The sequence below is a fragment of the Esox lucius genome, chromosome 9 (assembly GCF_011004845.1).
Source record: "Esox lucius isolate fEsoLuc1 chromosome 9, fEsoLuc1.pri, whole genome shotgun sequence".
Lineage (NCBI taxonomy): Eukaryota > Metazoa > Chordata > Actinopteri > Esociformes > Esocidae > Esox > Esox lucius.
Window position 1 is genome coordinate 22,783,637 of NC_047577.1, and position 14,472 is coordinate 22,798,108.

The 14,472-nt window shown below is 38.4% G+C and overlaps 1 protein-coding gene across 6 annotated transcripts in view; it reads left to right on the plus strand.

Moving 5' to 3' along the window:
* The window catches only part of slc8a1a (solute carrier family 8 member 1a), a 63,269-nt gene that overhangs the window by 29,083 nt on the left and 19,714 nt on the right, over nucleotides 1-14,472 (plus strand). For 5 of the 6 annotated variants that reach the window (XM_010898553.4, XM_020049626.3, XM_010898550.4 and 2 more), the window contains one exon: nucleotides 6,151-6,257. In XM_010898553.4, the coding sequence (XP_010896855.2) occupies nucleotides 6,151-6,257 (107 nt within the window). Of the gene's footprint in view, nucleotides 1-6,150; nucleotides 6,258-14,472 lie in introns of those variants that run through there. The other variant, XM_020049628.3, reaches the window with a different exon arrangement.

Consider the following 14,472-nt stretch of genomic DNA (forward strand, 5'->3'; position numbering starts at 1 on the left):
AGCATTGGCTGATTCAACTCTGTTGAAGGGCTGGCTCACAAGGATAGGACTGACACAGGGCTAAAGAAGCCCCTTCACTATTTGTCCTCTCTCAGTCTCACTCTCTTTTTCTCTCTCAACCATTCTCTCTGTTGTTTGCTTTGCATTTACCCTTCATGTCCTCTATGTCACCCCCCCATCCATTACCCCTCTTTCTCTCCATTACTGTCATTGTCATTCACTCACTCTGTCATGACTCATCCAGTATCTGTCAATCTCTTTCTCTCTTTCTCTGGGTTAAACTTCATGTAGGCCTAGACTTGGCTTCTCTAAAAGTTCCATCTGGAAATCTTCTTTGACAAAGCCGTGACCAAGCCGGCATGTGTAATCCTGATCAGAGCTCATGCATTGGAAATGCCCCCTCATTTTTTGAACCAGCTTTATATTCGTTGTTCAGAAGAGTCACTTTGTTGCACAGACTTTAAAAGGGATGGCTTATCCCTTCAAAAGCTAGTTGAAATCTGGAGACAGTCCAATCCCAAGTGTTCTGTGCTTCAGTGAGTAACAGTGGTTTGGTCATGGGTCTCTCTGATAGTGCTGTATTTGTTGGCTTTTGCTGATCAGAGCTACTAAAAAAACATGGGCACTGTTTTTTTTTCCATATTCGCGAAAGGAAATGTCTCAATTTTAAAAAGAAAGTCGTTTGCAGCTTCTCTGCTAAGCACTCCAAGCCCTGATTGTAAGGCTAATGGAGAAGGGGGAAAATATGTAACAAACAAAGAACAGATCATAGCATTTAAGCATACCATCTCCAACTTTTTGAGAGACTAATTTGAGAGTGTGAAGATTGTATAATTAAAATGGTATATTCTACAACATTCTGTGTGTGTCATTGCAGTGAAGGTTGTGATAGTAATTCCATCAAGTAGAACCTTTTGGAAGTAAGTATAAAGACAAAATTCTCTTAACACAATTAGAATTTTTTATTTACTTGCAAGGAGAGAGGCGTCCAGGACTACAGAATAAACCATGAGGCATCTCTAGAGTAACACAGAACAGTCATCAGTACTCATACAGTAAAAGGGGTGGGGAATTTGATATTTCACAGCTGTCTTAAGTCAACAATGCATAGGTTTTACCCAAAAGGGGCAAATTGCTCCTACTTCCCTCATGGGGATAGAGGAACATCGTAAATGACAGTCGGCCACATTCCTGAAGAACGAAGGACAGATACCCTTATATATTTAGGCAGATTGACAGATGGTCAGAGGACCCAATGATCCACTGATACAGTGTGGCAAAAAAGTATTTAGTCAGCCACCAATTGTGCAAGTTCTTCCACTTAAAAAGATGAGAGAGGCCTGTAATTTTCATCATAGATACACTTCAACTATGAGAGACAAAATGAGAAAAAAAATCCAGAAAATCACGTTGTAGGATTTTTTATTAATTCTTTGGTAAATTCCTCTGTAAAATAAGTATTTGGTCACCTACAAACAAGCAAGATTTCTGGCTCTCACAGACCTGTAACTTCTTCTTTTAGAGGCTCCTCTGTCCTCCACTCGTTACCTGTATTAATGGCACATGTTTGAACTTGTTATCAGTATGAAAGACACCTGTCCACAACCTCAAACAATCACACTCCAAACTCCACTATGGCCAAGACCAAAGAGCTGTCAAAGGACACCAGAAACAAAATTATAGACCTGCACCAGGCTGGGAAGACTGAATCTGCAATAGGTAAGCAGCTTGGTGTGAAGAATTCAACTGTGGAAGCAATTATAAGAAAATGGAAGACATACAAGACCACTGATAATCTCCCTCGATCCGGGGCTCCACGCAAGATCTCACCCCGTGGGGTCAAAATGATGACAAGAACGTTGAGCAAAAATCCCAGAACCACACAGGGGGACCTAGTGAATGACCTGCAGAGAGCTGGGACCAAAGTAACAAAGGCTACCATCAGTAACACACTACGCCGCCAGGGACTCAAATCCTGCAGTGCCAGACGTGTCCCCCTGCTTAAGCCAGTATATGTCCAGGCCCGTCTGAGGTTTGCTAGAGAACATTTGGATGGTCCAGAAGAGGATTGGGAGAATGTCATGTGGTCAGATGAAACCAAAATAGAACTTTTTGGTAAAAACTTTTTGGTAAAAACAAATACTTATTTTCCACCATAATTTACCAATAAATTCATTAAAAGTCCTACAATGTGATTTTCTGGATTTTCTTTCCTCATTTTGTCTCTCATAGTTGATGTGTACCTATGATCAATAGTGGGAGAACTTGCACAATTGGAGGCTGACAAAAAACATTTTTGTCCCACTGTATCATTCAGATGTGTCACAAAGACCAGAGTTACATCCCAGGCAATAGAAAAGCAGACCATTTTAAAATGTCCATAACAAGGTCAACTGCTAACATTATGGTGATTGCAACACCAAGGTTATTTGCTAAATTTCCAATGGGATGCCTGTATGAATAAGTATAAAATGAAATGCAGACACTAATTTAGGCTACTCTGGATGATGCATCAACTTAAATATGAAGATACAAAAATCACATCAAGAGGTAATAAATAATGCAAAATATATTTTAATTCAAGGAGTAAACTACATTACTTAAATGTAAATGTAATAATCAATTACACCAATGCAAATTCATTGTAGAGTCATAAATGGAGTTGTTTAACAGTTAACTGTATAACAGATTTAAAACATAATTTGTTTGATCTAACTAATAACATGTCTAAGCAAGACGATTTCAGGATGTGTGCATTGAAACTACAATATTTAAGGGTACAAATCCGAGTATGTAGCCTAAGATGAGTCCAGTAGTCTAGGTTGCTGCCTCCAAGGCATATGAATGATCTTGAAATATCTGAATTTAAATGTTTGCTTAGTTAATTAGCTTAAGGACAAATAATATTGATTAATACATTTATTATTATACTTTATGTCTAAATATATTTATTGGTACATTTATTTATTCATTTATTTCTATGTTTTGTCCTTCATAATTGTCACATATGAAAAGCACACAGCTAATTAAGTCGTTTTCTACCTAATAGTGGATTTGCTTGTGGTGAATGAGAATCCATTAAAATAAAAACATGTATGGTAATTACCAAAATAGTTTTTGGGTTAGGCATGTTAGTGTTTTTTGCCGTGAACAACTTGCAGAGCAATTAGCCTGCCTTGTTAACTCTCAGGGACAGAACGACAGCTTTGATTAAGGGAAATGCTTTTCCACTGTAGACCTGTTTGACTGGTAGGCAGTGTTTGGGTGAGGCAGGACTTGAGGTGGGCCAGAACTAGTCTTTCGAAGCACTTCATGATCATGGGGGTGAGTTCGACAGGTCAGAAGTAATTCAGGCTAGATGCAGAAGACTCCTTCGCCACTGGTACAATGATTGCGGTCGTGAAGCATGTGGGGACCACCGCCTGGGCCAGTGACAGGTTAAGAATGTCAGTGAAGACCTCGGCCAGCTGACCAGCACGTCCTGAGCACGCCAGGGGACTCCATCAGGAATAGCAGTCTTGCGTGCATTCACCCTGCTCAGTGCAGACAGCACATCTGCGAAGGATAGACTGAGGGGAGGGGTGTCTGGGGGGAGTTCAGCTTTGATTGCTGGCTCTTTGTTGTCCCTGTCGAAGCGAGCGTAGAACCTGTTTAACTCGTCGGTGATGGAGACGTCACTGACTGTGGGGGTGGAGTTGTTTGGCCGGTAGTCTGTAATGGCTTGGATGCCTTGCCACATGTGTCGAGGATCAGAGTTGTTGTTGAAGTGCTCCTCGATTTGCAGTTTGTGGTCATTTTTTGCGTCGCGTGCCTTTGGTAGTCGCGTGCCTTTGGTAGACATCACTGTTCATCCAAGGCTTCTGGTTGGGGAAGGTCTTCATTTATGGGTGATGACGTCATTGGCACAGATTGGACCAGGAGAAAGTCATCATGATAACAGTAAACTGTGACACATAGCTCTGCATAACTAGATCCTGCACCACGAATGTCTAGCTTTCAAGACAGGAACATGGAAAATCTGGTCAATCAATAGGCAATGCGCTTTAAACCCAGTGTTTATCTCTTGATCTCTGCATCCGAGTACCTCACCATAATCATGGCTGTGGAATCTAGATCAAGATAGACAGTCCTTGAACCCAATGAAGAAAATTATTAATCTTGGACTGGTTGGATATCTCCATTTTGAATTAAACAAATCATGATTTATGTTTTACTAATGCACCGCCCCAAAAAACCAAATGGTCAGCTTTTGATAAAGATAACAACACTCACATACAGTAGAGTGTTGGGAGGATGCATAGTGTACAGATAGCATTGTGGTATTAGAGGATAACATGACTAACAATACATATCTTTGCCATTTATGCAAAACAAATGTAAGAATAGTAGGCAGTTTACAAAATGTCCAAAGCCTCTTCACTGCTAAAGCTGGAGAGGAAACGGTTGCCGGGCAACTAATCAAAATAAGAATTTCTATTCAGGACAACAGCAGCAAATCCCACAACATATGCCAGTGGTGTTTTTCAGATTGCAAGAGTAAAACAATCATTAATTACACTTGATCAGTGGAAAGCTAATGTAAACAATGAGCAGGAAAACATTCAGACAGCAGGCCCAAAATAAATAGAAGATACCATGATTCCCCATCCAAAACAATTTTGACATTTGGTTGTGTGTCAAAGTTAACAAGATTCAGAATGTTTGATTAGCCTACATTTACTGTGGGAAATACATTTTGGACCGTGGATGTTTCTTTTATTAGCTGTAGTTAGCTGTATTAAAATGTTAATCTTGTCGGGAAAAATGTGGTAAGCAAAGCATTCTGTGGGAAGAGTTCATAAAAAAAAGCTGAATTGCCTGGCACAGATTCCTATGAGAAATATTTGCCACAAAAGCAAAGTACAACAAAAATAATACTAACACTGAGCTTTGCACTACACGGCCAGCTATGCTATTCTGCTGCTAGTGTCCCACCATTATGACATGAACTACAATAGTTTTTGTGTGCTAACTGCAATCAAGAATAAAATATTACCTTGATATCCTATCATGGTTGCATTTGATATGAGTGATTTTAGATAGCCGTGATTGTTTAACAAGATATCACCAGTCGATAATCTAGTAGTTGTTCATCTCTGCAATAGCTCTGTGGTGATAGAAAACATGTTCAGACCTAAATGTTTACCTAGATGTACCCTCATCCCAGATATGTTTGTGCAATCTTGTCAACTCCTATAGGCACTGTCATGAGTTGGCTAATGCAACACAAACATCATCTGGTTATATCAGGCTACATTTTTCCTCTAGTGTTCTTTACAAAGTATTTGCTGGAGTGTGTCTTCAATCTACGGGTGCACAGTATGTGCCTCTGAGTGTTGTCTTAGTTTCCATATTTGGGTAGCATAACCATTTGAAATGTATAGACTCCCAAGACTGTGTCTCATACTTAGCCAAGCCAAGCAAAATGTACATTTCAACCTGCTGTTGTGAAGAATATTCAATGCTATGAAGGAAAAGCATTCCACCATTCTAATGTGTACATTACATGTCTAAAAACAAGAACATATACATGTTTAAAGTAAGACTTCATAGGATAATCAGTAAAGCCCTTCATAATCATACTGTGAATCCTAAACCAGCCCTCCGTCGTCACGTGTTCCTGTGATAAATAGATCCATCAACCTGGCGACACATTTGTAACTTGAATTATGCAATTGATGTTCCACTTTTAAATAATAAAACCAGCACAAATGTTCACTCCCTCAGTTTTGGGCCAAATGCCGGGGGCATGCTTGCAAACATAGAGCGGAAGGGGAAGGAGGTTATTCGGAATTTAGCAAAACTTACAAATATTCTTGTATCTTGTTATGAATGTGTCAATCCTACACTGTACAACTCCTTGACTTATTTATATTACTCATATTCACAACCTATATACAGTGTTTTAGATTTTACAAATAAAGAAATCAATATTATTTTTGGACTCCACTTCCACTCATCTTCCAGCCTTGTTTCTGTGCTGTTGCTTTTGTGTCATTTGACGATGCATGCTTCTTACTGTTCTTCTCCCTTCCACTCCTCACTCTCCATACGCTTTTTTCTCTGCAACCTTGTGTTCTTTCTCTCTCTTTCTCTTTCCCTCTGTTTCAGCAAAACTATACAGATCAATATTATCGATGACGAGGAGTATGAGAAAAACAAGAACTTCTTCCTTGAGATGGGAGAGCCTCGGATGGTGGAGATGAGTGAAAGGAAAGGTGGGGTAATTCCCTTCCTGGGCTTTGGTCCCTCCCGTACCCCTTAACCCCCTCTTTCATTCATCATGTCTGGCTCCCCCTACTGGATCTTTTAATTACTCTGTGCTCATGCGGACCTACTGTATTCATCGCGGGAGTGAAGTCATATTTTACCATTCCTCATAGTGCATTATTTTCCTCTCTGATCCAGGAGCAGCACACTAACAAGCACTTCTTTTTGGTCTAGTTTTACTGTCACCTTTAATTCACATTTATGTAATGGTGAGGTATTTTTTTTTTTATGTGAACCCCGAGATTGTATGAAGCTGAGTCCAACATAAACAGTGGTTTCCAGGGCCATTATAGATCCCAAAAAAGTATGAGTTCAAAGTACTAGTCTTTGCTGTCACTCAACCAGTGAATTTTTGCTGTCAATCAACCAGACCTAGACAAAACAATATCAGTGTACACAGACATAACAATATTTGTATTGTGATTAAAGGTGAAGACAGATAAAGACAGTTAGAAGCTTTTATCTTGAATGTAAATTACTTAATAGGGAAAAAACAAAGTGAGTACTAAATGTTTCTGCCAATTCAATCTGGTTTCCTCCTTTTGACAAACTGTTCCATCAATAAATCTATCCATAACCCAGGGGATAGGTTAATATCAAAAGGAGTCTGGTTTTGAATAGTGAAACGAGCCCTTTTTAGGATGTGTTTGTGTGTGTGTGTGTGTGTGTGTTTGTTTGAGGAACGTGCACAATCTTCCCTCCCCTCCCTTCCCCCACCTCCTGCCCATGTCCTTCACCTTTTCCTTTGTATTGTGTACCTCGTCTTGTGTCCCCCCCTTGCAGGAAGACCATAGCGGTTAGAATACTTGACCACGACGAATATGAAAGACAGGCCAAATTCTACATAGAGCTGCAGGAGCCCGATTGGAAAAGGCGATTGACAGGTGTGAGAGTTACTTAAGAGAAGTAGCTCCTGACCTCTTTCATCTTTTGTTCCTGCTACTCCTTACTGCCATCTTCTTGTTTTTCCCCCACCTTTTTCTGCTCTTTTGGTTCTTTTCTCTGCTTTTGCGAGATTACCCTCTTCTAGTTTCCTGGGGCTGGTTTTTCATGATTTTTTGTGGCCTGGGGCACGTTATTCCACACTTCTTTAGCGATCAGAATGATCCAGAATTCCATATTCCGAAAAACATTTATATGAAAAAATCTGATAGGATCATTCTGAATCAGATTCCGAAATCTTATAAGTATCATTTTGCGCTTCAGTCTCCATATCGCCATCTACTGGGATAGTTATGTTATAACATTTTGTAAAACATACAGATTAAAAAAATTATTCAATCAAAATGTACAGAATCTATTTTGTCTGTGCTATTTACAGGTTTATACATTGCCATCTATTGGAAATGTTGTGGTATATCGTCATAGTTAACTTAAATGAGTAATTCTTTTTTTTTGTAGCCAGCATATCACTGTATATGAAAATTCTCGATTAACTTTATCACCTATGTAACATGGTTATAAACATAGATGTTAGAACTATGCAAGAACATTTTAAAACATAATCATGATGCTTTGAGAATGTCTTGATTAAAGTGTCTTTAACCTTTATAATTCCAAATGGATATACATTTCTAGTAAGATCAAAATAAACATGATTTTTAGAAGTAAAGAAACAATAACATCAGCTTACAGTGTGAGGTCCAATAATTCCATAAACAAAATTGAGAAACTTTTTTTCTTTGTATCTGAGGCCCTGTCTCTATTCACATGCTTTTAGCACATACTGCTCACCTACTCTGGTCTGTGCGTTGGGCAGGAAGGGAACAGTAGTTTACCAGCAAAGGATAAAGTGACAGCAGCAGCGCACCAACATATACACTCCATCAATGCTACTCACATTTCATATAACATATTTAACAGGCCAATAGATAAAAAAATAACTGAATACTGAATAAACAGAATTAAAAACCTCAAGTTCACTGGATGTGAATAATTAAGCCCCAATCATGACAATAATAAACATTTCCAAATTGAATTAAAAAATCACTTCCAATTGCAATCATCTTTTAAGTTCACACATAGTTAATGAAGTTTAGTTAAGTTTGAATGCAACCCTGATGTACAATTAGTTCCAGAAATATTTGCACACTGACACAATTTAAGGGGCTCAAATGTAATTGGACAAATTAACACAGTCATAAATAAAATGTAAATTTGTTATACTTTGTCAAGAATCCTTTGCAGGCATTGAGTTACGAACACATGGAACACATGGACATCACTCAACGCTGGGTTTACTCCTTTGTGATGCTTTACCACATCTTTACTGCAGCTGTCAGAGTTGTTGTTTGTTCGGGGGTCTTTCTGCCTTACGTTTTGTCTTCAGCCAGTGAAATGCATGCTCGATCGGGTTGAGATCATGTGACTGACTTTCGCAGTATGTTTTGGGTCATTGTCCATCTGAAATGTTTGCTGAATTTGTCCAATCCCATTTGCTGAATTAGTCTGAATCTGAGCAGACCATATATCCCTATACACTTCAGAATTCATCCAGCAGCTTCTGTCTTCTGTAACATCATCCATAAACACTAGCGTCCCAGTGCCATTTGACGCCATGCATGACCATGCCATCACACTGCCTCCACCGTGTTTACAGATGATGTGGTATGCTTTGGATAATGAGCCGTTCCAAGCCTTCTCCATACTTTTTTCTTCCCATCATTCTGATAAATGTTGATCTTAGTTTCATCTGTCCAAAGAATGCTGTTCCAGAACTGGGCTGTTTTTTTAGATGTTCTTTGGCAAAGTCTTATCTGCCCTTTCTATTTTTGAAGCTTATGAATCATTTGCACCTTGTGGTGAACTTCTGTATTTGCTCTCGTGAAGTCTTCTCATTATGGTAGACTTGGATAATGATATGCCTACCTCCTGGAGAGTGTTCTACACTTGGCTGGATGTTGTGAAGGTTTTTTTTTTTATGATGGAAAGGTTTCTACGATCATCCACCACTGTTGTCTTCTGTGGACGTCCAGGCCTTTTTGTCTTGAGCACTCACCAATGTGTATTTTCTTTAACCAAACTGTTGATTTGGCCACTCCTAATGTTCTTGCTATCTCTCTGATCGTTTTTCTTTTGAAGCCTTACAATGGCATGTGTCACTTACATTAAGAGCTCCTTTGACGGCATGTTATGGGTTCACAGCAACAGCTTCCAAATGTGAATACCACACCTGGAATCAACTCCATACCTTTTATCTGCTTAATTGATGAAGAAATAACAAAGGAATAGCCCACACCTGTCCATGAAACAGCTTTATAGACAATTGTCCAATTACTTTTGGTCCCTTGAAAAAGAGGGGGCTACAATTTAAAGAGCTGTAATTCATAAACCCTTCCTCCAATTTGGATATAAATACACTCAAATTTAAGCTGAGAGACAGCAATTTAAGCCTATATTCATTATTTAACTGTAACTTGAATATATTTTGATCACAAGCCAAAATAACAAAACTTGTGTCAGTGTCAAATTATTTACAGACCTAACTGTACATCTCCCAACATCACATATTCTACTATTTTCGTAGCTAATATCAAGCAAGCTGCAGTTAAAGAAAAACAGAACTGTGGCACTTACCAGATGACAATCCTTTGAAACTAATATCTTGTTGAAAGTTTATATTTTTATATTAACAAATTAGGTGACATAAATGTTAATAATGCCTGCTAGATCTGCTGCCACTCAAAAGTGTGCGCCAAGGACACTGCTAAGTGTTCACCCTTAATTAGTGATACTGTATGTCTGTGAATCATCTAAAAGGCCAAATCATGTCATTTCCCCCTCCAAAACAGTCCAACCCATTGCAAGTTAAATTGAGACTGATCAGCTGATTCTACTGTCATTCTGAAATATTGCCCTAATATAGTTTTTGGCATTCTATTGGGATCCTGAAGACTTAGCTCTAGCCAATACTAGATGGCTGAGCTTCCTAGATACCACCAAAGAATAATTATCTTTGGTATCAACCTTTTCCTCTTTCCAAACCAAAATGAATCAGAAGTCCTCCAAAAAAATTTACCAATATAGGAAATAAATGCAAAATGATAAAATAAGTATGTATATACTGCATCTGTATATAAAACATTTAAAATAAATAAATAATATAAAGTTATAAAATAAATATAAATGTGTATTTGTATCAATCCTCAGTAATGGGAGGGACAAAGGTAACCAACACAGTGCCAGGGTTCTGGGGCCTGGAGGTATTTCTTAACAAAAAGTTGAAGAAAGTCAATCATTGGAAAATAAAACCTTGCGGTGGTGAACACCATCCCATTCTTTCTTCTTAGGCTTAGAGTAATGTTTTAGGTTAGTGTAATGGTTGGGTTAGTTGAGCGATACATTTACTAAATGTACTGTCTTAATATTTGATTTTGAGCATATACAAATAGACATTTTTCACACAAAATCAAAAGCTATCATTGTTTTTTACTTACCAATTTTATTCCTATTTTAGTTTACCATACAAATCTTAATGATAGTAAAATGCAATATGGGATTATGGGATTGCCTCGTTGCAACAAGTCAAAGATTAAAACATTTCATATATCCTGCCAAGCCATTCTGCTTCTTATACTCAATCAGGAAATATTTCCATCACATAGGCTGAAAGTGAACAACCAGCAGCCACAATTAAGCTTGCTATGCGTCCGACCTACCACAAGGAGTTGCCAGAGTGCAATGAGATTAGTCATCCTGGTCTGACACCCAAGTCAGTGCTGAGCCAGTGTGCAACACCAGATGCTGGACCCCTGGGCATTGTCAGTATGCCACAAAGAGGATTTTTGAGATGTTCTTTAGGCCAGTCTAATAAGCATAAGTTGTTGTAGAAATGTATACCTCCACATCTTCTACCCTTTGTGCTCTTGAGGTCTTCCACCAAGCAAATAGTCTGAAATTCCCCTTTTCTAACCACTCCCCTTGATACTAACTGTGTTTCAGTGCACTTACAATAACACGAGATTACGAGTTTGTAGTATGCCTGTTGGTAAAATATTAACTCTTTAGTGATTAACTTCATGACATGATATTAAATATACACACAATACCCCTGTTAAAATGCCAGGTTTTTGGGATGTAAAGGAATGAGACAAAGATAAATCATGTCAGAACTTTTTCCACTTTTAATATGACTTGTAATGTGAACAATTCAATTGAAAAACAAACTGATATCTTCGAGGGGGACATTTTTTAAATAAAAACCTTACAATAATCTGGTTGTGTGCACACCCTATTAGAACTGGGGATGTGGCTGTGTTCAGAATTAACCAATCACATTCAAACTCATGTAAAATAGAAGTCATTACACACCTGCCATCATTTAAAGTGACTCTGATTAATCACAAATAAAGTTCAGCTGTTCTAGTAGGATTTTCCTGACATTTTCTTAATTGCATCTCTGAGCAAAAGCCATGGTCCGCAGAGAGCTTCCAAAGCATCAGAGGGATCTCATTGTTGAAAGATATCAGTCAGGAGAAGAGTACAAAATAATTTCCAAAGCATTGGATATACCATCGAACACAATGAAGACAGTCATCATCAAGTGGAGAAAATATGGCACAACAGAGACATTACCAAGAACTGGACATCCCTCCAAAATTACGAGAAGATAACTTGTCAGGGAGGCTTTCAAGAGGCCTACAGCAAGATTAAAGGAACTGCAGGAATTTCTGGCAAGTATTGGCTGTGTGCTACATGTGACAACAATCTCCCGTTTTCTTCATATGAATGGACTATTGGGTAGGATGGCAAGACAGAAGCCTTTTCTTACAAAGATAAACATCCAAGCCGGCTGAAGTTTGCAAAAACAAACATAATGTCCCTCAAAAGCGCATGGGAAAATGTGTTATGATCGGATGAAACCAAGGTTGAACTTTATGTTCAAAAGGTATGTTTGGCACAAAAACAACACTGCACATCACCCAAAGAACACCATACCCACAGTGAAGCATGGTGGTGGCAGCATCATGCTTTGTGGCTGTTTTTCTTCAGCTGGAACCGGGGTCTTAGTCAGGGTGGAGGGAATTGTGAAACGTTCCAAATACCTGGCAATTTTGGCACAAAACCTTCAGGTGTCTGTTAGAAAGCTGAAGAAGAAGAGGAAGTACACCTTTAAGCACGACAACGACCCAAAGCACACATCCAAATCCACAAAAGCATGGCTTCACCAGAAGAATTTCCCCTCAAAGATTTCAGCTTGTTTTTCAATTGAATTGTCATTATAAGTCACATTAAAGGTAGAACAAGTTCTGACATTATTTATCTTTGTCTCATTCTTTTACATCACAAGAACCTGGCATTTTAACAGGGTTGTGTACATTTATATCAATTCAATTACTGTATAGTTAGGTCCTTAAATATTTGGACACTGACACAATTTTCAAATGTTTGGCTCTGTACGGCACCACAATGAATTTGAAGTTAAACAACTGAGATGCAATTGAAGTGCAGACTTTCAACTTTAATACAGGAGGTTGAACAAAAATATATGAAATGTTTAGGAATTGCAACCATTTTCATACACAGTCCCCTTATTTCAGGGGCTCAAATGTAATTGGACAAATTTACACAATCATAAATAAAAAAAATTATACTCTGTCAAGAAACCTTTGCATGCAATGACTGCTTAAAGTCTGGAACGGAAGAACATCACCAAATGCTGGCTTTACCAGGCTTTTACTGCAGCTGTCTTCAGTTGTTGTTTGTTTGTGGGTCTTTCTGCCTAACGTTTTGTCTTCAGCAAGTGAAATGCATGCAGAATATTCCACTTCTTTGCCTTGAAAAACTCCTGGGTTGCTTTTACAGTATGTTTTGGGTCACTGTCCATCTGTAAAGTGAAGCGCCGTCCAATCAACTTTGCAGAATTTGGCTGAATCTGAGCAGACAATATATCCCTATACACTTCAGAATTCATACAGCTGCTTCTGTCTTCTGTCACATCATAAATAAACACTAGTGACCCAGTGCCATTGGAAGCCATGCATGACCATGCCATCACACTTCCTCCACCATGTTTTAAAGATTATGTGGTATGCTTCGGATAATGAGCCGTTCCAAGCCTTCTCCATACTTTTTTCTTCCCATCATTCTGATAGAGATTGATCATAGTTTCATTTGTCCAAACTGGGCTGACTTTTTTAGATGCTTTTGGCATCTTAAGGCCATATTAATTATTTAACTGTAACTTGAATATATTTTGATAACCAGCCAAAATAACAAAACTTGTGTCAGTGTCCAATTATTTCCAGACCTAACTGTATATTCAGCTGTCATCGAAAGCATTAAAAGGTAAAACATTTGTTATCAATTCAACAACAATGGCTAAAGACACTCAAATTGTTTAATAGTTTTGAATTGTTTAAAATCTATGGCATATACAGTCTCCTCCATAAATATTGGGACAGTAAAATGGCATTTATTTTACTCCAGGCATGTGGTAATACGATAATAGAAGAATATGAGGAGAAAGACAAACCTTTTATTTTGATCCATTTCAACACTTACATGTTTTAGCAATTAAGAATAACAGTGCTGTAAGTGTTCCATTCCCCCATTCATAGTGAGCAATTTGTATTTGGTTTCTAATTGATCAGGTATTTCCATTTGCATTGTTTTTTTCACACATAAAAGAGCTGCATTATATACTTTTCTTTTGCCTTTGGAGTCTGCACTGGTTTCCACTGGTTTCTTCAGCAACAACCAAGGATGAGACCAAGGTGAAACTTTATCAACGTGATGGGAAGGCATAAGTGTGGAGAAAACAAGGAACTGCAGATTATCTAAAGTATATCACCACATCTATGACACAAGACGGTGGTGTCATGGCAGGGGCATGCATTGCTTCTTCTAGAATGTGCATCTTTATTGATGATGTAATAAATGATGACAGAAGCCGAATGAAGTCAGTGAGCAATGTGTACATGAAGTGTACAGAAGCATCTTTGCTACCAATGTGCAAGGAAATGCAGGCAGACTCACTGGCCAGAGCTTCACAATGCAACACACCAATGAACCAAAATACACTGCCAACACAACCAAGACAATCATCAGGGGAAACTATTAAAAAGTTTCTGTCTGGCATAATCAATGTCCTGATTTAAATGTGATTGAACATGCATTTCCCTTGTTAAAGAGGAGACTGAAGTCCCAAACTCCCCAAAACAA